Below are 25,133 nucleotides of genomic sequence, written 5' to 3' on the forward strand. Positions count from 1 at the left end.
GATCAGTCTTTAAACGGTCCGTTGAGTTTAAAAAAAATTATTTGGGAAAATAAGACCTCGAAATTTGGGAGCAAAGGCTTATTTTATGCCATCAAAAAGACTGAGCGCTCTCTCTCCTCGCGAATTGCGGTTTGGTCGGAGCGAGCCAGTTCTATTTTAAGCTCTTCTAGGCTACAAGTTGCGTTCGACGTTTTTGGGGAATCTTTCGTGCTTTTAATCAAAGATTGAGAGAGCGGAGAGCTCATTTTCTTTCTCTCTTTTTTAAATCTTTAAAAATTTTGGGAGTCCTTGAAATTAAATCTAAAAATAAATCAAGGCTGGTATCTCTTTCTAGATCGACTCCCGCGCCCGAAACGTGATTTTTCCTGGAATTTCACGTAATTTCTCAATTTTTATTTCGTATTTAAAGGTAGAGTTAAAAAAGACGTCCCTTTGGAAAGATTTTTCATCTATCGATATTTTTGGGAAAGTAGACGGTTTAATAACTTAATATAGAAGTATGGAGAGTTGAAATTCGCTTTGGGTCACAGTCAAAAATAACGAATTTCGCTTGGGCTCGAGTTGAGCCGGAAATTTGAGATTGGCGCGAACAGAACTGAGATTTTAGTTGCCGATAGAAATTTAGAATGAAAAGTCAATTATAGAAAAGTAAGGATCTAAGTTATTCTCAAATTTCCTCATAAATTTACGCTTTAACAGTAATAACTTCCAGAGTTAATTCACTTTGAGTGCCGGTATAAGTCTACCAAAAAAAAAAAAACCGAGGTAGGTAGGTAGGCACTTGGTAAATTAAATTTTCTCAAATACAGCGGTGCGTGTAAACTTGAAAATCCTTTAGTAAACTCTCTACATCTTACTGCCTCTAAGGCTTGGCCGGGTTCAAATAGGGTTAGGAAGGGGTCAGCGGCCCTTTCAGAGGACAGCCAAGTGACGCCGGCGTTTCTCTAAATATATTCCCCGCGAGTAGTGTACGATTCGGAATAAAACTAGAGTCTGCGCCAACCCCGACCCCGTTTGCAAATGTCTCGTTTTAAATATACTTATCCGGGGTTCCGGGGTTGACTGAAAGGTCAGGGGTCAAACTTCGAATGAAAACCCCTCAAGAATTGATGGAGAGAGGTCAGAAAGACCAGAATTCCAAAAAGGTTCCCCGACTTTGGCCCCATTTGCAAATTGCCCGACTTTTCAAGGATTTCTTTGACCCCTGCCGACCCCGGCCCGCGTGCTACGTAAAGGGGCAACCAGCTTTGCAAGCAATACGCCCAAACTTTGGATCTCATTCTCATATCCAAGAGTAGTTAATTAAGAAAATATTTCAAGAGCGACTTACTTGGAGCAAGTATTTCTGTGATGTCCAATTGGTTCCAAAGGAATCAGGGCCTTCCTGGTTCCTCGTAAGCTACTAGAACTCGAATGCATGGCGGCCGGACAACTACTCGATATAGAGGAGGATGTCGGTGTCGAAGGTCGCGTGGTCAAAACGCCCGATCTGCAGGGGCCCCCTCTCCGCTCGAAGGAGGGCGAATGATCAAAGTTCGAGGGGGAAGTACTTCCGAAACTAAACCTCGGGTGAAGACAATCCGTGTCTTCCTTGAGGAGACTATTTCTCACTTCCGGCGAGGCCCCACCGCTCACTTCCTTCTCATCGGGAAGGTGACTTTGTTGTTGATGATGATGGTTTAAAACTTTGACCACCGCGTCGCGATCGGGGCTATCTCGAGTCACACCGCTGTCCTCGCTTAGTCCATTGTTATTGTTGACCGACGCCGAAGTTCGCGAGATAATACTGTCGTAAGAAGGTGGTTCATTCCACGGGTGTTGCTGGTTGACCGTCGTCGTCGTCGCGGCGGTGGCAGCGGTAGCTGCTGTTGTTGTAGTTGTTGGGGGCACAAATTCGGTTAGTTGAATGGCTGGTAATTGAGAAGTGGTGTTGGCGCTGGTGTTTATGTTGGTACGAGAGTCGTTGATGGTTTCTGAAACTACGGGGACGGATAGAACGACGACGGGCACTTCCCGCGCGGTGCTGGAGGAAATGTCCGCCGCCGACGAAATGTTGGACGAGCTCATTGTTTCTTCCGAGGAAAACCTACACGAAGAAGGCCAAAAACAACAACAACGGACATTGTTAGAGTATAAAAGTTACCAACCCTCTTGGGGCAAATTTAACCAGTCGCTTCCTACAAAGTAAAACGAGAGAGATAGCGATTCGACCAAAAAAAAAGAGGGGGGGGGGCGATTGATCGTATCCGTGTTTGTTTGCTAGACAGACATAAGAAAAGTTATTCGATTCTAAGTTTACGTTTAAACGTAAGCATCTCGGTGGTGGCGCATTTTTGAACTTTCTCGCGATTGTCAAGAATTTTCAGTCGGGCCATCATTTCTCTGTCGGAGACTTTGAGTGGCGTTATTAACATATGGCGCGAATGGGGCCAAGAAAAGCATTTCCAAGTTAGTCGCTCGTTACTCGTTTAATAGCGTCAAAGATTCCCTCTCTCTTTTATTTCTAACTCAACACGTCAAGAAGAAGCGGGAACCCTTACGATAACTGGGTTTTCGCGTGATCCTTTCGCGGTGAAGGGGGTTTTCTTTACGTGTATCGAAGTTTTTAGTCTTTTTTTTTCCTTTTCACCAGCTTCTCATTACCATGGATAGATAAAGCCTCTTTAAGCTCGGGACCCAAGTACTCGCCGCGAGTAAAGAGAGGGCTCGGACAAAGCCGACTTTTAGGGGCCAATCTCTCCACGTATTTCCTATAGAGCGCCTGTAGAAATGTTTCACCCGCTGAGCACCATCTTTCCGAAAAATGGAGCCTACCCGGGTATAGTTAAATTAACGATGGCGTTTTCATAATGATACTCGGAGCGATTACTCTATGGAACGTACATTTTACTAGAATATAATCGGTCTTAAACTCAGGGTTCATACAACTTTAGGAAAACAAATTTCCCTGAGATTTCCAGGTTTTTTCCCCACATACTTCCCCGAATTTTCCAGATTTTTACAGTATATGGAGTATCCTATGGAGTAAATGTTAACGAAGGAGGGGGGAATAGGACTATAACATACTAAAAGGACATCCCCTATCTCTAGTAGAACCAGAGTTACGAGCCTCCAAAGTATAGTGTAAAATGATGTGTTATATTGAATATTTTGCTTAATTACTCGACCCCTGTTTGACGCAAATTTCCCTGATTTCCCTGAATTTTACTAAAAATTCAAAATTTCCCTGAATTTTCCACGAGGTTTTTGTCAACTATTTATTTCCCTGGTTTTTCCCGGTTTGTATGAACCCTGTAAACTTGAAAATGTGAAAAATGCTCGGAGATAAACGCGTTGTCCTTCCCGAACGATTTTCGCGTAGTACTTCACGAGTCTACATCGTTCCGTCATTTTGGACATTTCCGCGAAACCATCGAGTTCCCTTTTTTTACTTCCACACTCTATATATACTTAGAAGGGAAAAACCCGATCGACTATTTCTCTGGAAGTACCGCGTAACCCGGCCTCAACCTAGACCAGCATTAAAATTGTAACCCAGGCGCGCTACCAGTAAAATACTTCGTCGTAAAAGTCCCTAAAAACGGGGGGAGGGGGGGGGGCAACTGGCGTGAGCGCGTGAACTTTTCCGATAAGGGCAGCTGGTTCAATCTAAGAAGAGGCGAAATTTAACCAAGAACTAAGGGAGTTTCTACGGGATAATGTATACCCTTTTCAAGGGTGCGACGACGGGGTTCGGGAAGATGCTGCACCCCATCATTTCTAAACAGTAAACTCGTTTGTCAAGAAACTGGCATTCCTCCCCCCCCTCCCCAATTTATTGTCGCAATCGGCTATCGAGGATTTTTTTTAAAAAAAAGAAACTCGTCAATAACTTTTAAAGTTAATAACGTTGGATTTTCGATCGACAAATATCATTAAACTATATTTTACAACTAGTTTCTTCTAGTCCGCGATAACGGAGCTAGCGAGAAACCGGAGAAACGAACGCACCTGGGTTCAGGATGCAACCACGACAAAAACCTAATTAAGCGATATTGTAGCGCTAAGCCTAATTGGATTCAAGAAGAAATGAATCTCGCTCGGAGCCATATGGCTATAAAAACGTTATTCTGTATACGTATTTCAAACGCTAAATCGAAAACCCCGCCGGATGAGATGAGTTTCGTTCGTTATTAAAGAGAAAATAAAAACCCAGGCATGCAGGCGGTGGAGCGTGCATCTACTTTTAATTAAGTTTATATCTTCCTAATTAAAAAGATTTAAATCGAAAAAAAATTAATTGTTAAACGGAATAAGCTTAGGCGTATCAAAGAAAATGTTAAAGTTCAGTCAGAACGATTAAACGAATTAATTTTAATTAATTTCAATTCATTTAAACTTCTCGAGGGAATTTCGGAAGCTTTCCGCGGCTAATATCCGACCTCCCCGCCTTTATCTTTCTTTCTTCCTTTATTTATTTATTTATTAACTATTATTTGTCTCGTTATTCCAATTATACAACAACCGGAACGGTCCAGTCCGAAGTAGTTCCGAAGAAACGTCGTATCGGCACCCGTGTTAATTTACCGTAGAACCTAAAGCGGTCAATGCCACAGAACCGCTATTACCATTATACCGCTTATTCTCGACTATATAGCCCAAGTTTCTAAAAACATATATATATATATTCCAGTAAAAATATTCAAATTTTTATAATCCGAGGCGATAAAAATGCTGGCAAAAAAATGTTTAAGCGAACTACATTTCTTTTTTAAATTCAAGAATTCTTATTCGTCACGCGCCTTAATATATTTTGAAACTCGCTATTTTTAAAAAGCAAAATGAAATTAGGTTTTTGGGAAAAGAAGAAATTTGCTTAACATTTATAAAATGGTAATCTTTCTTAGGAATAATAAAAATACGTTGATATACTATAGCGAAGAATTTGGCATATTTTAGTCATACTTTAAAGCTTAAAAACAAATTAACTAAAATACGGGAAGATACAAAATGGAATTTGACCAACTATTTTAAAATGAAGTATACGTTCGTTCGGCGGTAACCCTGAGCGTGGGGCGAAGCGACTATCCCTCCCCTCCGAAGGACGACTGACTAACTTTACTAAATTTAAAATTAAACGCATTCTAGTCAGTCTTTTGAATTAATAATAATAAAATGCTTTATAATTAATTAACTAAAATTAATTTTAAGACTACTTGCTTATAAAATACTAGATTTTAAAATTGATTCAACTTTATTTAGGCAAATTTTTATTGCGTAAATAAAGTTGAATCAATTTTAAATCCTAGTTAATAAAATACTAAATTTTATTGGAGCAACCTTTAAGAGGATAATTCTAGTCTCGTTTCCAAAGATGTCCGTTGTTAGCTTAAAATTTCATAAAATTGGTTAATTCTTAATTAAGATATTGTCTTTCGAATTGAAGTAGAAGAGACTTAACGATAATGAGAGAAAGCTTTTAATTAAACGGAGGGAGCAACCAATGTTTAGAAAATACCACGACGTCAGCAGAAGCCAGCCACCCCTTTCATTCAAGATTAAAATTGGACTTTTTAAAGAAAATAAACATAGTCCGAAAACTCTATCGAAAAATTTCCCCCTAAACTCCCTACCAAAAAAAAGGGGGTAAAGAAATTTTACGCCCAAGGTTTTCAAGTAAAGTTCCTTCCGTTTGCAAAATCTTTGTGTATCAAATATTGAAAAGATTGAATAGAGGCGCTAGGATATGGAAAACTCGGTGGGCTAAAGCGACTTCATAAACCGTGGATGGACATTCAACAAGTATTAAGAAAGACGACTTACTAGGAAAGTAACGTTAAAAACTTGGAGGAAGATTTCACAGTGTCTTGAAGAAGTACTTGAAACGCGCGAGTACTCCGGCTCGATCGAGTAATTTCAAATGACGAAGAAGAATACTTTAAACTTTCATCTCGCGAATAACAGAAAAATTTGGCGGGAAACTATTAAAAAAGGGCGCCAAAAAGATAGCGACACACAATAAGAAACGCGGAGGAGAGCTCAGCTAGTGTGTCGCGGATTGATAGAGCTCGTCTCTCCTCGCTCTCTCGGCTCCGAAACGTCCAGAGAGACTCGACTCAAGCTTGGCGGGCAAGCAGCAGCCGGCATCCAAACCAAGACACTCGAAAAGGCGGGAAGCTCCGCGATTGGTTGGTCCGAAGAGAGATTGGGAATCACTAGCTGGATGAAGGGGAGCGAGCCGAGCGCGCGCGAGATATAACCCTCTAAGCAGCTTCCGGTCACAGTCTTTTTTAACCCTTTTCCAACATAGGCACGCGTATAACGTCTAGAAAAAGACCCCGCTCATCGCTGCTGCTAGTTCCAAGGAACTTTACTCACTCTCTCTCTCCTACGAGTCAGAGAGAGAAAGAGAGAGAAGGGGGGGGGGAGAGAGATTGGTTGGCGTTTCCGAGGCGCACACCGACTCCCGCTAGGAGAATGCGGTTCTAGTTTAGATTATGAAACATGGCATATCCCGATGGAAACAAACTTAAAAATTTGCAAAGAAAAAAAAACACTTGATGATAAAAATACTACGAAGCAAAGAAAATAAACTTTTTGCCATACCATAGTCTCTCTCTCCTCCCCCACCTCTCCAAAAGCGATATATTTAAAGCTCAAACAACAAACTTGCGAGGAGTAAGGGGCTAACCACTAAGAGCTAGTCCCTCCTTAAGTTTTTACAATTCTCTATAGCGGGGTCTCTAGAGCATAATTGGGAAGCAGGTGAATGTCCCCTCGAATCCCAACGAAATTAACCCCAGCCCAGTTTGCTCGATGCTAAATAAATAAAATAACAGAGATGCCCCCCCCCCTTGGTTAATTGTCTAGAGATTAGGTAAGCCCTCGTTTCAAACCTAATTGAGGATCGTTGATTAAAATTAAAGATTCAAGTCCTAATTTAACAAGAAGATTTCAAAGAAATCAAAACTTTCCCGCCAACCAAAACACGGCGCATGTACCGATATAAACTTTAAGATAAATGCAGGCTAAAACTTTTAAAGGTCGATACTGAATAATTGGCCTCTTCTATTTTAATTGGCCCCCACTGAAAGAATTTTCAAACAACTTTTTAGAGCCAGCGCCCCCCCGTACCCTCCCCCCACAACCACGTCGAAAGATTGGCCCTTTTTCCTTTCTATAAAATTCAGCTTGTAGGGATCGAGAGAGAGAGAGAGAGAGAGAGAGTTAGAGAGAGAGAGGAAGAAGTGTCCGAGATTGTTAGAGTATGATTATAAATCAAGTTGGGCAACCTCAAATATAAAATACTCCTCTTCCAAATTAGAAATAGCATTACACTAAACTTTGGAGCCTCGTAACTCTGGTTCTACTAGAGATAGGGGGATGTCCTTTGAGTATGTTATAGTCCAATTTGTCCCCCATCTAACCATACTAAAAACTAAGGGCTACGACAAACAGGGGCCGAGTAATTAAGGAAAACGTAAACAAACAAACCCCTCCAGTGGAATTGCATTAGACTATACTTTGCAGGCTCGTAACTCTGTTTCTACTAGAGATACGGGGATGTCCTTTGAGTATGTTATAGCCCAATTTGTCCCCCATCTAACCATACTAAAAACTTTGGGCTACGACAAACAGGGGCCGAGATATTAAGCAAAATGTTCGTCAACGTATGGTATCTTCTCACCTTTATTTGCTATGTTACTTATGATTTTAGCACTGAACTTTGTAGGCTCATAACTCTCGTTCTATTAGAGATACGGGGATCTCCTTTGGATATGTTATAGTCCTCTTTGCTCCCCATACAAGGATACTTTAAACTTGAGGCTACCTCAATATCGTCGTCAACATATTTTTTGTCTCACTTATTGTTATTATGTTACTTATGATTTTTGCACTAAACTTTGGAGGCTGATAACTCTTGTTCTACTAGAGTTACGGGGATGTCCTTTGAGTATGTTATAGTCCAATTTGCCCCCCATCCAGCCATACTATAAACTTAGGGCTACGACAAACAGGGGCCGAGTAATTAAGCAAAACGTAAAAAAACAACCCCCTCCGTAGGAATAGCATTACACTAAACTCTGGTTCTACTAGAGATACGGGGATGCCCTTTGAGTATGCTATAGTCCTACTTGCTCCCCATATACCTAGCTATTATTAACAAGTTAGCTACAATACTAAGGAAATCATTCCAATTTTATGATATTTTTTTAGACACGAGTCCTGGTTTGACTGATGGGTTGCTTAAAAATCGCGAAAATTTCAAAATGATAGGATTTAATAGGACAGTTTTAAAAATATAGGATTTTATAGGACCTCTGGGGGCCCTGCTCTCAGGCTGACTTTCGAGTCTGACAATACTAATATTTTCCCAAAAATTAAAAGAAGAGGCGAATTCCTTTTTTAAAAAGGCAAAGGACGAACGCGTACTCGGAAAAACCAACTCGAAGTTTTAATGAGATCCTTTTTTTCTTCCTTACCCTTCTTCTGGGAAAACTCTCTCTCCATCTCTCTCTCACTCTTTCCACACTTGATTGGCGCCTATGCCCATTGCCCCCTCTGAGCCGCCGCCACGCGAGTTATGAATTCCTTCCGAAATTCGAATTTCTTAATCACGACTCCCCCTCCCCCTTCCACCCCCACATACGCGGCTCTTATCTTACGTTTCCAAGAAAGAATCAGGTGGCAATGAGAACTCGCGCCGCAAACCAAGAAAGAAATAAAATAAGAAAAAAAAATGGCTAATTTCCTCGAGGTAACAGAGAGAGAGAGAGAGAGAGAGAAGCCAAGAGAGGGTTTTGCTTTTTGCGCGCGCGAGATGATTTTTTTTATCGAGGGGTCGGACGGTTTTGAAAAAGTGTACGGGATTTCGAAATACAATTTGACGTAGTCGGATTTCAAAATTTGATGAAATCAAACGGATTGCGTCGGATTTCAAAATTTTTGCCGTGATTTCGTCGGATTTAGTGATTTCTTTTGATTTTGGATTTCATGAATTTTGTAATGGATTTCGTGATTTCTTCACTGATTTCGTGATTTCTTCACTGATTTCGTGATTTCTTCACTGATTTCGTGATTTCTTCACTGATTTCGTGATTTCTTCACTGATTTCGTGATTTCTTCACTGATTTCGTGATTACTTCACTGATTTCGTGATTTCTTTACTGATTTCAGATTTTCTTTTATGTGATTTCGCATTTTTCTTAAGTTGGATTTCGCGGGTAGCGTACGGGATTTCACGAATGACCGACCCCTCGTGTTTTTTCATCTTTATTTCCCTGGCAAATGATGGGGCGCGCGCTATTTCAAAGAGAAACCAGCAGCTCGTGGAAAAAAACGCGAAAACTACACGAGGATAGTTTAAATTTATGCCGATGACTTTTTAAAGACGTATAAATGGGGGGAACTTTGAATAAATTTCAAAGTGTGGTCCCGCTAATTTAAAGAAACTTAATTAATTAAATACGATAATTAAAGCTGGGTTATATTTTATTTTGGTAGCGGCGAAAGTGGGGCTGGTAAAACGGTGGCGGCGAAATTCATTATGCAATACATCGCCCAAGTTTCGGGAGGAGGTCCGAAAGTCCAGGTAAGAAGAACTAAAATCCTTCAAAGGAATGATATAGGGGATCCTAAAACCTAAAATATAAAGGAGCGCCGTTTGCTTTTTTCCCGAGTTTAGAGAGTAAAGGATATTATTCTGGAATCCAATCCACTTTTGGAAGCTTTCGGGAACGCTAAAACATCGAGAAACAACAATTCATCTCGATTCGTAAGTACCCCCCCCCACTACTATATTATTATTACTATCCACTCTTGAAATGGGCGCGCGAAATAAGATCGGGGCTCGTCGAGTATTACACAAATACGCGACGAGCAATGTCGTCCACTTTGTTCAATGTTAAAACAATGTCTTTAGTTTAATAGGGGGGGGGTGCCATCGATATATTTTATTGTTTCTTGGCAGGGCAAGTACGTGGAAATCCAATTCAGTCGAGGGGGCGAACCCCACGGTGGACAAGTTTCCAACTTTCTACTCGAAAAGGTATACCTATTTATTGAGCTCGTTTATATTCTCCCCAAATTGTTCTTACCCTAAAATTGTAGACTTTGCTCTCATTCTCTAAGGCGTAACGTTTATTTTTGACTCGTATTTAGTCTCGAGTTGTAAAACAAAACCCCGAGGAAAGAAACTTTCACATTTTTTATCAATTTTGCGCCGGATTCACACAAGAAATGAAAAGTAAGTCTTTTTTACACCAACTTGACAAAAACAGAACTTATTTTCAAAAAAGTGAAACAAACTCGAGCGTCGTTTCATTAGGTTTGGGGGGGGGGGGAGTCCCCGACGTAGTTCCAAGCTCTCGAAACAATTTCGGGGTATCACGTTCGGGAAAAAGTTATTTTTTTTACGTTATCTCTCAGACTCAACCTAGTGACCCCCAAAAAGAAACTCGCTCCAATGTTTCTTAAAGGTAAAAGAATTGATTTCTGGGCAAAGTACGTCAAATTCGCCCCTCCCCTCCCCCCCTTGGGAGCTGGAGCTGCCGTCCCCTTCACTATCCACTCGGTATTTTCATTTATTTTTTTCTCGCCTCATCTCTTAATGCGAGCTTCCGAAAATATTGGGCCTAAAGGATGGCCCAAAAATATAGCGGTACATATATATATCTATCTATACGGGCTGAATCGCGTTGCTATGGAAACCCGGGACAGGTAGAGTAGAACTACCGTTGTATAGCCTGGGCCTAAGACACCTTTCGCCTACCTGCAGGCCATCTTCCTATATAAGTTATCCCGTACTCGGAACAGGGGGGGAAATAAGGATTGTCAAATACAGCTGGATCTACCCGTCATAGAGGAGTAACAGGGTTAAGCCTATTTTTTTAGGCTTAAAGGGGGGGGGAAATAGCCATTTAAAGGTAAATTAATATCACCTTATAGAAGAGGGGCTTCTCCAAAGACACTCGTTATCGAGGTGTCCGCGTTCCCGAGTGACGCTTCAACGTCTCTCTCAAACAGATTTTTCAAAACATTTGGTCGCTTACAAAATTTTTACATTGAAAATCCCTGACTTTTCCAGGTTATCCCTGACCAAATTTTGCCTTTATCCCTGACCATCCATTTTAAGTAGTGTTTACCAGAGCCCACTTTATAATTACACCTGTCTCATAGTTAGCTTTGCACGAAGAATGGTTTGATATACCAAACGAAATCCCCGACATATCCCTGACTTTTTAGGAAAATACTTTTAAATCCCTGACCTTTTCCCTATTTTCCATATCTCTGACTTATCCAGGTTCCGTAGGAACCCTGATTAATAATTGGTGAAAAAGTGACCAGTAAAATGACGAAATTTCCACGTGTTTTCCCGAATTTTCCGGCCTATATTAAACTGACCCCGGGTGGAAAGGCTAATGCTGCGTGGAATTGATTGCAAATTTCGGTTGTTTGTTTTCCTATATAGATTCTTGCGGTATCGCAACCCCCGAGTACTTTTACTACTTGAATCAGAGTGGATCTTACAAAGTGGAAGGAACCAATGACGCGCACGATTTTCAGGAAACATTGGTAAGTGCGCCTTTCCCAGAAACCCCGACCACCACTACCCTAATACTGGGAAAATAAAATTTCATAGCTACAAGTCGATTTTACCCAAAAAAACACTTCCCAAAAGTGATGGAGTTTCGTTTAAAAGATAAAGGGGGAGGGAGGGTGGAAAAAGTCTACACGCTACACGCTATTTTCTCGAATAACTCGCCTCCCCCCTTTTTGGGGGGAGGAACCCAAAGTATTTAGTATTAACAAATAGGACTATAAGTTATTCAAAAGACTAACCCGAAACTCGAATAAAACAAGAGTTACGTGTACCTCCAGATTAGCGTGTCAAAAGTAATTTTTTTTAGACTGCGGTATTTTTTCCTTTTTCAAATAATGACGTTTTGACGAAACTAAAAGTCTCATTTGATAGAAAGAGACTCGGAGTAGGAGGGTCCTTCTCGAATCTTTGGTATACAAAGGGGCCGAGCATGCCCGGGGGGTGGGGGGGGGGGGCGAATGCCAACAGGCATGGGACATTCGAGAATGAAGAAGAGCAATATATATACGGCACGCTGTGTTATTTTTAGGTGTCGACCAATAAAGCCAATCAATACAGATATGTGCGCTCTCTAAGAAGGCGCCCAATTTCGCGTTAGACGCCACGGAAGACGCTTGGTCATTCCAAAAGCAATCTAACATAGACACGGGCCTATATACGTGAAAAAAGCCGTAAAACATAGCAGCTCGGTAATAGCTAGGAGGCGTCCAACGAGGGGAGGCTAACTCTACCCCGGCCAAGATTACATTGTCCTCGGTCGTCATCATTTCTATTTGAAGACGGTGGTTGTAGTAGTGGCGAGCCCCTCGCTTTATACGTAATAACCTATATCTAGTCGTCCGTCCGATGAAAGGTAAACGCGGCCGGGTATAAAAAATAAAATGTCTAAACAAAGACAGGAAAAAGGCTACCAAAGATTCAATATTTTCTTAAGGCTACCTATATGCACCAAAGACGACGTGGCCCGCAGTCCTTTTGTCCCCCCCCCCTCCTCCAGTCGTGGTGTCAACCACGCCACGAGTGACTCGTAGTATTAATCAGTGGCGCCTATCATTACACAAAACTCGTTGCTAAACACGGCATACTGATCCGTCTTGTTAAAAGGCGTGAACATAGGACTTAGCTACGTGTTCTTCGTGGGTTAATGCGTGTTTGTCGCTCGTTTCTCCCCATTCAGAAAGCAATGTCCGTCATGGGCTTGAAAGAGAGCGAGCAGCAAAGCGTCCTGGAGATTGTAGCCGGCGTATTGCACTTGGGCAACGTCCTCTTTGACGAGAAAGGAAATTACGCCGTCGTCTCCGACTCCAGATGTAAGTATATCCTCGAGTACCGTACCCCCCCCCCCGCCATTACATTATCATTCCGCCTTAATAAGTACCATACACACCATTTCTCTAAGAATAGAGAGAGCCAGAGACTAATTTCCCGAAATTTCTCAGTAGCCTTTTACTACGAAATTATTAAGCGCATCTCGGGTTCATTTTAGACACCTTCCGAGATAGACGAATTCAGACACTTTACATTCAATATTAAACGAGTTAGAGCGGTAAATAGAGCTTCCGAGAGTTTCACTATTCAATGATGAAAACAGGCCCGTTCCCCGTCAAAATTAATCGACTATAGTCTATAAGCGATAAAACAAGTTTTAGTTCTTTCACGCGTAAAACAAAATGGAGTTGAAGCAATCAAATAATGAGGACTCATTTTTAATATAGTCGTTTCAAATTATTATTGTTGATAGACTTGGAATTCCCGGCTTTCTTACTGGGGGTGGAGGCCGAGGCCTTGGAGGAGAAATTAATATCTCGTGTGATGGATAGCAAATGGGGGAACACTCAAGAGAGCATCAACGTCAATCTAAACGTGGAACAAGCCACTCACACCCGCGACGCCTTAGCTAAATCCCTCTACGCCCGGCTATTCGATTACCTCGTTCAGGTAACAGTCTTAACACCCCCCCCCCAAGGAATTAGTTTGCTTAATTACGACGTAATTAGGTCGTAAACGAAGCCATGAGGACGGACGAAAAAGAGCTAACATTGGGCATTCTGGATATCTACGGTTTCGAGATTTTCCAGAAGAACGGCTTCGAACAATTTTGCATAAATTACGTCAATGAAAAATTGCAACAAATATTCATCGAGCTGACGCTCAAAGCCGAACAGGTAAGAATTAACACGCTCGACTCGCGCTCGATTCGTTATCGTCTCCAAAAATATTGAGGCCGAGTTTCGTCACATTGAATTCCTCAGGAAGAATACAATCAGGAAGGAATCAAATGGACGCCGATTAAGTATTTCAACAATAAAATTGTCTGCGACTTAATCGAGAGTAAAGCGCCTCCCGGAATTATGAGCGTCTTGGACGACGTTTGCGCCACCATGCACGCCGTCAGCGAAGGAGCCGACGGACAATTACAACAGGTAAAAGCGCGCACCCCCCCCCGATCGATTAGCCTTCCAAAGTTAGTTTTAATCTCGGGAAAACGTTATTAAACTTTGAACGCAGAAATTGAGCGCGGCCGTTAGCGCGCACGAACACTTTCAAAAGTGCGGAGGAGGATTTACCATCCATCATTACGCCGGAAAAGTTTCCTACGACGTCCAAGGATTTTGCGAGAAAAATCGAGACGTCTTGTTCAACGATCTAATACGCATCATGCAGACTAGCTCAAAGTATAACAATTTACCCTCCCACTTCTCCAAGGGATTCATTTAAAACGATTTTCCCTTCGTTGTAGGCCCTTTGTTAAATCCCTGTTCCCCGAAAACACCATCGGAACGATAAAAGGTCGACCTACCACGGCGGGAAGCAAAATTAAAGTATGACGCGAATTAAAATCAATCGCCGTCGCCGCTTTGAATTGACGAAAGAACTTTGAATTCGTTTCTAGAATCAAGCTAATAAATTAGTAGAAGCCTTAATGAAGTGTACGCCTCATTATATTCGATGTATTAAACCGAACGAGTCGAAAAAACCTCACGATTGGGAAGAAAGCAAGTAAGTCTTTCGATACTTATTTGGCTCGGAACACGAGATTCTGAGCTTTGAGTCGTTTCACGCAGGGTTCGACATCAAGTGGAATATTTGGGACTGATGGAAAACATCAGAGTTCGGCGAGCGGGATTCGCCTATAGAAGACCCTTTGATAAATTTATGCAAAGGTAATTTGATTTTTCCAAAATTGGGCAAATTTCTAAAGGGGGGCACGAAAATGGTACCGGGACAGATACGCTATTTTGACGAAAGAAACTTGGCCGGCTTGGATAGGCGATGTCAAACAAGGTTGCTTACATATTATTCAAAGCGTCAATATGGACAGGGATCAGTTTCAATTTGGGAGGACCAAACTCTTCATCAAAACACCGGAATCGGTCAGTCCCCCCCCCCTTCCTTCGACTTAAGCCTAACCGACTTCTCTAATGTTATTGGCTTGCAAAATAGATGTTCCTTTTGGAAGAAATGCGAGATCGAAAGTACGATCACTATGCCAGAGTCATTCAAAAAGCTTTCACCAAATACTACGCTCAAAAAAAGAATTTCAGGATGAAAGAACAAGGTCTGTACAGCTCCGCGTCTCTCTAAACACTTTGGCCGAATTAATTTCAATTCCCCCGTCAAATTATTCGATTGGCAGCTTCCGATTTGTTGTTCACGAAGAAAGAGCGCCGACGTCACAGTTTAAACCGCAATTTCGTCGGTGATTACATCGGTTTGGAACAAAGACCGAGTTTGCAAACTTTAGTCGGTCGCAGAGAAAAAGTGGAATTTGCCGAAACCGTTAACAAGTACGACAGAAGATTCAAGTCGTGCAAAAGAGACCTGATATTAACCAACAAATACCTCTATCTGATTGGACGAGAAAAGGTAACGATACTCCTCTTAAAAGTCACGTGACAAGAACTATAACGAAGCTTTATGGGCAGATTAAAAAGGGACCCAACAAAGGGAGGATGGAAGAAGTCGTCAAAAGAAAAATTGACTTGGAAAATATTTTAACTATTACTTTAAGGTAAGTTCAAAGCGGACTACCCCCGTCATGGCGGCGGGTCAGTAACGGGTCCCTAATGGAAAGGCTGGGCCTATTTCAGTACGAGACAAGATGACTTTTTCATCATTCACGTGAAAAACGACTACGACACTTTGCTAGAAAGTAACTTCAAAACGGAATTCTTCTCGCAATTAAACAAGAAACTACAAGACAAGTGCAATCGAAAATTGCATCTTCACTTCTTAGATCAGTACGTTCTTAGCAGCGAAGTTAAAAACCGCAAGCCGAAATCTAAAGAATCGTTTCTTCAATTCAGAATCGAATTTCACATCAAAAAAGAAGGCTTCGGTGGAGGAGGAATTCGACAAGTGAAATTCGTCAATGGCCTCGGTGATCTGGCCGTTTTAAAGACATCCGGCAAAGTCTTGACCGTTTCAATCGGCCCGGGCCTTTCCAAGGACTCCCGTAAGTTCATAACCATTGGTAACAATTTCCCCAATAACCATTTAACGCCGCAGGACCGAGCGCCACTCCCTTCAAGTCCCGAACTGGAGTTAGAAACAATTTCCAAGCACCGGTGCAAAAGATGTCCTCCGCCCCGAAGAAAGTGGTCAACACGGCCTCCAGGAACGCTCCTCCACCCCCCAATTACCCACCACCAACTCCCAACGCCGTTAATTACAGTAATTACTCCCGTTTAAGTACAATCTCAAATCCCTATCAATCTAATTTCGCGTTTTAAATTGCCATTCAGACGCGAGCAGCGCCGCTCCACAAAGGGTTCCGCTGCTTTTACCGCAAGGAGTGGTCCTGAAAAAGACTTCTGCCTCAAGTTCCCAACAGTCCACCACGAGTCATAACCACAGTTTTCTCGACACCCCGGACGCCGGCGTCGCGGGTATGAAACGAAGAGATTCGCGCCAGAAGACCCCGCCCAGCATTACGCGACCCAAACCGGCTTTACGCCCCAAACCTCCGCCTTTACCCAAGTGCAAAGCCTTGTACGATTACGACGCTCAGGACACGGACGAATTAAGCCTTAAAGTCGGTGATATCATCGAGGTAGTCAAAGAAGGTCAGTATTAACTCCCCCCCATAGAGTAATGTCAGTTCTACTATGCAAACGTCATACCATAGAGTAGTGTCGGTAGAGGGGGGAGTAGACTGTGTATCCCTCCCTCTAGGCGCGCTTTTGTAAGAGGAGATACTGTACGCGCCTGGTAGGGGGATGACACTTAGCTAAGAGATGGAAGGGTATCACGTTTGCATACGTAGAACTGACATCTAGCTCTAGCTCAGTGTCATCCCCCCTACCAGGCGCGTACAGTATCCCCTCTTACAAAAGCGGGCCTAGAGGGAGGGATAAACAGTCTGCTCCCCTCTCTACCGACACTACTCTATAGGCCGCTGCAATTTGCTAAGCCTCGCGATTATTTTTGCAGATGCGTCAGGTTGGTGGCAAGGAAAACTTCGAAACAAGGAAGGCCTATTCCCCTCGAATTACATTGAAAAATGTTAAGAATGAACCCCGTTCCCGTTGTTCATCAGCATTGTATTTATTTTTTTACCATCCTGAGAGATAATTTTATGTATATATTGACGAAAAAGTACCATTTTTAACAACCAAAACTAACAGATTAGTTTAGAGTCACCTCATGTTATAACCAAACCCCCCACCCCCCATCCCAAGATCCCTAAGCCAGTCAAAGGCACGGGCCCCATAATGGTTATAGTAATTTCCCTTAACAGTAGTTACTAAAATACCAGTAACTTTAACAGCATTTGTAACAACCTAGTCAAATAAAATGGTTGATTCCCGCCGTGTGGTAGTTATTAACGAAACACTTTGTTAAAAAAAATCTTAGGTGCCTTGGTCAAATCTTCCATTGTAATGAAATTATTAAATTATCCCCCTACTATGAAATTTTACCTGTAATATTTGAATGAATAAAGATTTTTACCTTTTGTTCCAAAGATTCCATGATTTCCTTCATCGTTTTCAAAGATTGTTGTTAAATTTGGTGAAACTTTGTCGCGAACACGATGACAATCTCAAAACGAAGCCCGGCCCGAAAGCCGCCAAAACGGGTTTGACCCAAACTTTGAACCCGCATTCGGCAGGGACATAGCCCACTCAATCGGACTGGCTGCTGGCGCGAGACACTCGCGTGATTGAGTGAGCTACAACATTAAGCGGGTATTCCCGGGCGGCCGGGCCGTTACCTAAAATGTTTCATCTGAAACGATATTTAAATGTATAATGTAAACTTTAAGTACGTTGTCAGAAATAAAATAAGAAAATTAATTTAAAAAATTTTATATAAATATTACTTACATAAATTTTATCTTCATTTAATTTATAAGAGTATAAGAAAAAGTAACTGAGTAAATAAATTGCTCTCTTTTGTCCAACCCCTACGTAAAACATAGGCGGCCATTTTTAAAATCTAGAATAAAAATGAGAGATACCCTATAAGAACGAGTCTCTCATTCAAAAATGTAACGTGTTTTCCTACTGGTCGATTCTAAATTGAGTTCAAAATGTACGGGTTTCAACTCTACAGCCAAAGCTATGCCGACTGAATTGAATTTGTGACGTTTACAATTCAAATCTCTAAATTGCTCAATTCAATTCCCAGAAGAACGGTTTTTTTATTTGGGCGCGTACTAATACTAACAAAGATTCGGTTAAAAAAGATAGGAAGAGTCGTATAAAAAGCCCAATAATTAATTTGAAACGGTTAATTAGATTAAAGTGGCGAAATAATTCCTATCGAATACAAGTTTCGCGCCAAAAACAAGCGTATAAAAATAAAGCGGGTTCCCAATGCCAAAATGTCTGAAGCGGATGTCTTGAGGGTATGTTTTTTTGTTTCGTACCATTTCTACCGCTATACGGCGAATTGCTCATATTTTACGCGCGTAACGCCTTAAATACGTTAGTTTTTAATTTTTCCAATTAATATTTCGCTTAAATACGTTATTTTTAAATCGAAAATCCTATTATTTACTTAAGCCTTGGTTCGTGCCGAGGCTCTAGTTAGGTAGTACAGTAGTACTAAATCAATGTAGAGGTAGTATCGCGATCAAAATAGTCTTAGACTGGGAACTTAAGTCTTACGAAAATAATTTAAATTAAACCCCGCCCAATTTAAATTTAAACGTGACATTAAATTACGATAAAAATGTAGGATATTTGACTTTCTTACAACAGCAAATGGTATTATCTTTTCGCGTCACTGAACTACAAGTACTGCTGGGTTTTGCTGGGAAAAATAAGACTGGTAAAAAGAACGAACTTCAAAATCGTGCCTTAGATCTCTTACGTCAGCGTAACACGCCAATTTACATGAAAATTCGAGAATTACACAAGTATATAAACGCATCTTCTAAAACCATACAACATAAAAGAATAGGCAACTAAAATTATTCCTTAATCAATTAGAAGATACCCGTCAAATTCGAGTCTAGATCTAAACAACGGTAACAGCAACGACACCTCCGATTCTTACGTTAGTCCCTCGTCACCAGTCAAAGTGTCTCATTATAATATGTCCCATCAATCCTTGATGCAAGTTCCTATGAATTTGCATCCTGGAAGTTCCCAAATGGGGTACCGTAATAGCGGTAGCGGCAAACACTCATCCATGATGGGTTCCAGCTCAGGAACTTCGGGATTCCCAGTTCATCCTGATGTCAGGTTCAAAGCTTTGCCATTTTACGACATTTTGGCTGAGCTTTTGAAACCAACAAGCTTGTGCACCGGTAATTATTTCAATTTTTCTTTGGGGTTTTTGAAATATTTCAATTATTGGGGGGGTCTTTTATTTTATAGCCCCAAATGCCCCCTCAAGGTTTCAGGAAACAAACTTTGTATTTCATTTAACACCTCAACAAGCAAATGATGTTGCCATGTCAAGGTTAGTTAATAATTTTCCAATATTATTATTTGTATTTAATTATCTTAGGGTTAAAACACATAGTTTAATATTTCTGGATGATTATTGTTATAGACCACTTTTTTAGAACTATGGACATTTTTATAGAACATAGGACCCTTTTTGACCTATATAGATCAATTTTAGAACCAGGGGCCTTTTTGACCCGTTTAGAGCACGTTGTCGCCCCAAATCGGCACCCGTTTAGAGCACGTTGTCGCCCCAAATCGGCACCCGTTTAGAGCACGTTGTCGCCCCAAATCGGCACCCGTTTAGAGCACGTTGTCGCCCCAAATCGGCACCCGTTTAGAGCACGTTGTCGCCCCAAATCGGCACCCGTTTAGAGCACGTTGTCGCCCCAAATCGGCACCCGTTTAGAGCACGTTGTCGCCCCAAATCGGCACCCGTTTAGAGCACGTTGTCGCCCCAAATCGGCACCCGTTTAGAGCACGTTGTCGCCCCAAATCGGCACCCGTTTAGAGCACGTTGTCGCCCCAAATCGGCACCCGTTTAGAGCACGTTGTCGCCCCAAATCGGCACCCGTTTAGAGCACGTTGTCGCCCCAAATCGGCACCCGTTTAGAGCACGTTGTCGCCCCAAATCGGCACCCGTTTAGACTAGCGCGAACATCTATTTATGTTGTTGTTGTTGTTGTTACGTGTGCAGGGACGTTCGACCCAATATCAAAAACGAGTATTCCGTACAAATCCAACTGCGTTTCTGTTTATTGGAAACGAGTTGCGAGCAAGAGGACAATTTTCCTCCCAGTATCTGCGTCAAAGTCAATTCCAAGATCTGCGCTCTCCCCAACCCAATTCCTACCAATAAACCGGGCGTCGAACCAAAGAGACCGAGTCGCCCGGTCAACATCACCAACCTCTGTAAACTGTGTCCAACCGTTCCCAACTACGTCACGGTCTCCTGGGCCTCTGAATATGGAAGGGTAAGACCGAACTCGAGTTAATTCCTTTAATTTCCTGGGTAAAATGTGTTCTTTTTCAGGCTTACGTAATTGGCGTTTATCTGGTCAAGCGACTCAATTCCAGCACGCTTTTGCAAAGGTTAAGAGCGGTTGGCGTTCGTAACCCGGACCACACCAGAGCCATGAGTAAGACGGGCAACTTAAAACGCGCAAACTTCTTTTTAATCAATTCTAATCGTCATTTAAAATGAAATTTGAAACAGTTAAAGAAAAACTGCAACAAGATCCAGATTCTGAAATCGCCACTACTAGTCTGAGAGGATCTCTAATGTGTCCCGTATGTTTCAACTACTTGACCACCATCTCTAATTAAGGATTTCAGGGAATAATAATAAGGCTTCTTTAATTTGCAGTTGGGCAAAATGAGAATGCACATCCCTTGCAGAGCGAAAACGTGCAATCACTTGCAATGTTTCGACGCCTCTCTCTATCTGCAAATGAATGAAAAGAAACCGACTTGGATTTGTCCCGTTTGCGATAAGGCGGCCATTTTTAAGGATTTGGTGATTGACGGATTGTTCATGGAGATCACGACGAAAGCGCCCTCTTCTTGCAACGAAGTTCAATTTCACGACGACGGAAGTTGGACTCCCCTAGTCGCCAAGAAGGAGACCGTCACCATCAGCGCCTCCAGTCTGGGCGCGTCCAGCAAAGCCTCCTCCTCCTCGTACTCCTCGCCAAAGAGATCTTCTTGTATGTACTTGATATTACATTCTTTATTATAATAAGGTGTTCAGTGGCGCCGCTATATATATTTAGTTTCCGAACTACTTTCAGCGTCGTCGGCGCCACCCGAGAAAAAGAAACAAAAGGTGGAGATAGTGGATTTGACTTGCGACAGCAGTACCGACGAATACGATGACGAAACGGACACGTCATCGCCCATGGCGGTCTATAACACTAATTCCACTGCCAGTTCGTCCCAATCCAACAATCAAGGAGGTGGCGGTGGTGGTGGTGGAGGCGGAAATCAGGACAACTCGTCTCTGCCCAACATTCCCGCCAGCATTCAAGTCATCTCTTTGCCCTCTCCCTCGTCGCTCTCCTCTTGCTCCAACTCCTCCAATTCCTCTCACTCCTCCAATAACTCGTCTTCGAGTAACAACTCAGGACGCAACGCGGCTGCCAGCGGCACCAGCGCCCCGACGCCCGCAGTTTCTTCAAACGCGACGACGACCACCACCGCCTCGTCTCGTTCTGGCGCCGTCGCTCACATTACAGTTGCCAATCGAGGGTATTCCACTTTTTCTAACAAATCTACTTATTACAAATCTACTTATTATTATAAAGATTAGTGTTGGGGTTGACTGGGGGGGGGGGTTGGAGAGAACTGGTCTATTTTGTAATATAATTTTCTGTCGTTTTAAGTCGCGAGAAGCGGCTGCCCCTTAAATCTATTTAGATTAGTTACGAGAAATAGAGAAATACTTGTCCATTCAAGAGAGAGTTGAAAGAAAGAAGCGGTGGCCGTTCATTTCCCCGTTAAACACACACACACACACACCATTGTTCATTTGTTTATATTATTTTACATGTATTATTTTTTTTATGGAACTTCAAAATAAACTATAGAGTTTCCCAAATGTCTTTCCGCCACTTTATTAGTTCAGCTTGGTTTAATGTTAATTAGTTAAGTTTATTAAGATTGAAAAGTCGTACCTTTTAGGTTCGTACGTCCTTTTCTCCCCGCCCCCTAATTAGCTTTCTGCCATCCATTTTGATTAGGAGTTAAATTATCATTTTAAATACTCCGTAATGTCGCTTTTAGGCCTAGTGCAAAACCTTTTCAGTCGGCAACAACACGTCTCGCATTAATAAGAACGCGACATTATTCTTTGCTCCTCGTTTTCCCAAGCTTAATCATTAGTCTTTGCCAGGGCAGGATTAAAGGGGGGGGGGCGAGGGGGCACTGGTCCCCGGGCGCAAGGCTTGTTGGGGGCGCATTGAGTTAAACTATTCCCCCTTAGGGACATTGCTCTTCCGTTTTTTAACTTTTTTCCGACTTAAGGGGGCGCACACTGTCTCGGACCCCCGGGTGCAAAATTGCTTAATCCGGCTCTGGTCTTTGCTCCTTGTTTTCCCAAGCTTAATCATTATTCTTTGCTCCTCGTTTTCCCAAACTTAATCATTTACGTTTCATGACGAATTTTGTATATTTTTGTTGCAGCACTGAAGGTGGCTCAAATTCGAACGAAGGGGGTTCTAACAGCGCAGCCGCCTCCGTCCATGGCGCCTCGGCCTCTAGCGTGTCCGCCGCCGCCGCCAATAGTTCGGGCTCGTCTTTGTACCCCAACATGCCCATCATAGACGCCAGTAGCAACGCCGCCGCCGCCGCCACTTATTACCCTCCCGTTTCCAGTCCCCTTCACGAGTTCCTCAACCCCATGTACAACAGTTACTCGTCAGGTACAGCCCCCGCCCCCGCCGCCACGCCCACCGCCACGTGCGCTAAATTAATGCTTTAATTATATTATAGGCTTTGATCTGTATTCTATGCTGCAACCCAATGAAGCTGATCGACAGGTTAGTTAAAATTTAAATATTACTTTAACTATTTTTAGATTTTGGCGAGTTTTAATTAACGTGGCGGGAGGTTTTTCCGAAGATGCCCTCTTACTCGACTGTCCCGTCGTCGTCCCTGGGTGGCGCTGGTGGTCAGGGTCGTAGCAAGGGAGGAGCTTCCGGTAGCGGAGGCAGCGGTGGCTCGGCACCCGACGTCATCTCGTTAGATTGACAATTATGAAGCGCCTTCCAGGAATTTTCCAATCATTTAAATTGGGAATATTTCTGAGAAAGCCGCAGCCAGCCAACGCAAACAAAACCTTTCGAGACCAAAAAACAAAACACAAACTAAATTACCAAATTAAAATGAATCGAACAATTTTGAAATATGAAGGACGGGGGGGGAGGGGCGAGTTGTTCAATTTGCGACGAACTATTATGGAAACGATGAAAGTTTCTGTTGAAAGATGGAAGATTTATTCGCCAATGAACGAGAGAGACAATAGACGCGCTCGCCAATTAGTGAATAAAGAACCGAAAATTTGAAATGTTCCGCCATTTTGTTTTTTCCGATTTTTTTTTTTTTTTTTACCTTTTATTATTTTGGCCACTATTTTTTTGGGTGGGCCAAAACTTATTGTTTTGCAGTTATTTAATTTAAGCGAAATTAATTAAAATTGACGTATTACGAAAGAACTCTGATACTAAAGTTTAAATCCGGAGGAAGTGTATGTACATAATAACATTAACGCGTCAACCAATTTCCTATATAAAAAAAGAAGCCAGTAATTTTCAGAGTCCCTTCCTTTGGCAACAGTTCCACCGTCAGCTGACCCTCGCGTCACCTCCCAACCAAAATTTTCAAGTCAAATAAGAATAAATAAATACATTGTACAAATAATAAAGAAGAGCCAAATTGGTTCAAAAATATATCATTCACCCACCTTTCACAATACCCCCCCCCCCAAGTGTTTGAAATCATTAAAAATTAATCTTAATCATCTTTGAATCAATTTAATCAGTTTTTTAAAACCACGAAAATGTAAATAAAAAAATGAAGAAGGACCCACCACCACCACCTCATTATTATTATTATTAATTACACTTTTGTTTGTTTGTTTAAAATATATTTAAACCTCTTGGAAATTATTTTTATCGAAAGATAACTTTGTCACTCAAACTCAATTTTCATTGAAATAGAATTTATTTCACGTATTGTGTAAAGAAAGTTTAAAAAACAATGTAAATGAGAGAATAACAACAAAATTTTTTATACGCTATTCTTCAAACTCCGCCCCTTTTTCTTTGAAATAATTTCGCGATTCTTCAAACTCCGCCCCCTTTTTTTTTCTTTGAAATAATTTATTCCGTAATTCGTTGATTAAATTTTAGCGCCCTCAAAAGAAATTGAGTGGCAAACTTTTGAACAGATTTTGTCAAAAAAAAAACAACCATTTTCACTTGTAAATATTCATAGCGTTTTTGACGGTTATTCATGAATGTAACGTCACAGTGACTTTCAGGAAAATTCAAAATAAATAAAATCGTACGCGATAAAAACGTTGTTTCTTTGGTTTTTTCTTTCCATAATTTTAGCAAGGCGACAGGGGGTCCGGGGGGGGGGTTCTTTGACAGATTAGACCCTCTATAAGGGAGTGAGTACCCCCTTGAATTGCTATTTGAAACGCCTCTTTCAATAAGTGATTAAAAGCTCCATTTTTCTCTCATTTACAATTATTTCTCGGGTAAGAGAAGGTCATAATTATCATTAGCGAATTTAGGATCCTCGCTAGTCAATCAAAGACGGACGGCGAGAAACGTTTCCCGGGAGGTTAAAGGTCAGACGACCGATGGAGGGGTCTGGGGAAGGGGTACAAAGTCCGTCAGACGCCAACGCAAAAATACGAATCAATTAAACAAAACGTATCTTCGGAGTGACTCCGAGACACGTAGCCCGAACTAACTTAAAGTCCATTAATAGAAGTAAATGAACTATTTTTGGGAAAAATATACTATCCAAAAAGGAGTCAACGTTGGGTCACGAGATTTTTTAAAGGGGTCAATTTCTAGGGGGGACTCGGGTCGAAGGAAAACTTGACCAACTGGCGAGTTCTGTATTGGCCTTAGGATTGGGCGGCG

The 25,133-nt window shown here is 41.9% G+C and overlaps 3 protein-coding genes across 4 annotated transcripts in view; 2 read left to right on the forward strand and 1 right to left on the reverse strand.

Moving 5' to 3' along the window:
• LOC149609891 (unconventional myosin-Ie-like) overlaps positions 1 to 17,546 on the forward strand; it is a 34,881-nt gene extending 17,335 nt beyond the window's left edge. Inside the window, exons 5-26 of the mRNA XM_089860080.1 lie at positions 9,484 to 9,571; positions 9,665 to 9,754; positions 9,950 to 10,027; positions 10,141 to 10,225; positions 11,450 to 11,553; positions 12,759 to 12,891; positions 13,323 to 13,519; positions 13,579 to 13,746; positions 13,834 to 14,004; positions 14,090 to 14,256; positions 14,322 to 14,403; positions 14,475 to 14,581; positions 14,647 to 14,745; positions 14,811 to 14,955; positions 15,026 to 15,140; positions 15,219 to 15,448; positions 15,508 to 15,593; positions 15,673 to 15,822; positions 15,889 to 16,037; positions 16,091 to 16,255; positions 16,327 to 16,647; positions 17,015 to 17,546. Coding sequence (XP_089716206.1) covers positions 9,484 to 9,571; positions 9,665 to 9,754; positions 9,950 to 10,027; positions 10,141 to 10,225; positions 11,450 to 11,553; positions 12,759 to 12,891; positions 13,323 to 13,519; positions 13,579 to 13,746; positions 13,834 to 14,004; positions 14,090 to 14,256; positions 14,322 to 14,403; positions 14,475 to 14,581; positions 14,647 to 14,745; positions 14,811 to 14,955; positions 15,026 to 15,140; positions 15,219 to 15,448; positions 15,508 to 15,593; positions 15,673 to 15,822; positions 15,889 to 16,037; positions 16,091 to 16,255; positions 16,327 to 16,647; positions 17,015 to 17,091 — 3,007 coding nt within the window. The 3' untranslated portion in view covers positions 17,092 to 17,546. The remainder of the gene's footprint in view (positions 1 to 9,483; positions 9,572 to 9,664; positions 9,755 to 9,949; positions 10,028 to 10,140; positions 10,226 to 11,449; positions 11,554 to 12,758; positions 12,892 to 13,322; positions 13,520 to 13,578; positions 13,747 to 13,833; positions 14,005 to 14,089; positions 14,257 to 14,321; positions 14,404 to 14,474; positions 14,582 to 14,646; positions 14,746 to 14,810; positions 14,956 to 15,025; positions 15,141 to 15,218; positions 15,449 to 15,507; positions 15,594 to 15,672; positions 15,823 to 15,888; positions 16,038 to 16,090; positions 16,256 to 16,326; positions 16,648 to 17,014) is intronic.
• Positions 1 to 17,673, reverse strand: part of Ih (hyperpolarization activated cyclic nucleotide gated potassium channel Ih) — a 76,971-nt gene extending 59,298 nt beyond the window's left edge. For both annotated transcript variants that reach the window (XM_089860082.1, XM_089860081.1), the window contains exons 1-2: positions 17,534 to 17,673; positions 1,331 to 2,086 (exon numbers count right to left, since the gene is read on the reverse strand). In XM_089860082.1, the coding sequence (XP_089716208.1) occupies positions 1,331 to 2,067 (737 nt within the window). In that variant the 5' untranslated portion in view covers positions 2,068 to 2,086; positions 17,534 to 17,673. The remainder of the gene's footprint in view (positions 1 to 1,330; positions 2,087 to 17,533) is intronic.
• Positions 17,674 to 18,215: 542 nt separating this feature from the next.
• Su(var)2-10 (E3 SUMO-protein ligase Su(var)2-10) lies at positions 18,216 to 24,558 on the forward strand. Its single transcript, XM_089860084.1, has 12 exons — positions 18,216 to 18,431; positions 18,787 to 18,944; positions 19,018 to 19,337; positions 19,408 to 19,492; positions 20,177 to 20,453; positions 20,513 to 20,618; positions 20,696 to 20,769; positions 20,846 to 21,185; positions 21,270 to 21,726; positions 22,660 to 22,898; positions 22,969 to 23,015; positions 23,098 to 24,558. Exons 1-12 carry the CDS (start codon positions 18,408 to 18,410, stop codon positions 23,224 to 23,226), a joined length of 2,256 nt encoding a protein of 751 aa, XP_089716210.1. The 5' UTR covers positions 18,216 to 18,407; the 3' UTR covers positions 23,227 to 24,558.
• Positions 24,559 to 25,133: the final 575 nt, after the last annotated feature.

Source organism: Phalangium opilio, unplaced genomic scaffold (assembly GCF_054372755.1).
Source record: "Phalangium opilio isolate 3A_F unplaced genomic scaffold, DU_Popi_V2 ptg000344l_1, whole genome shotgun sequence".
NCBI lineage: Eukaryota > Metazoa > Arthropoda > Arachnida > Opiliones > Phalangiidae > Phalangium > Phalangium opilio.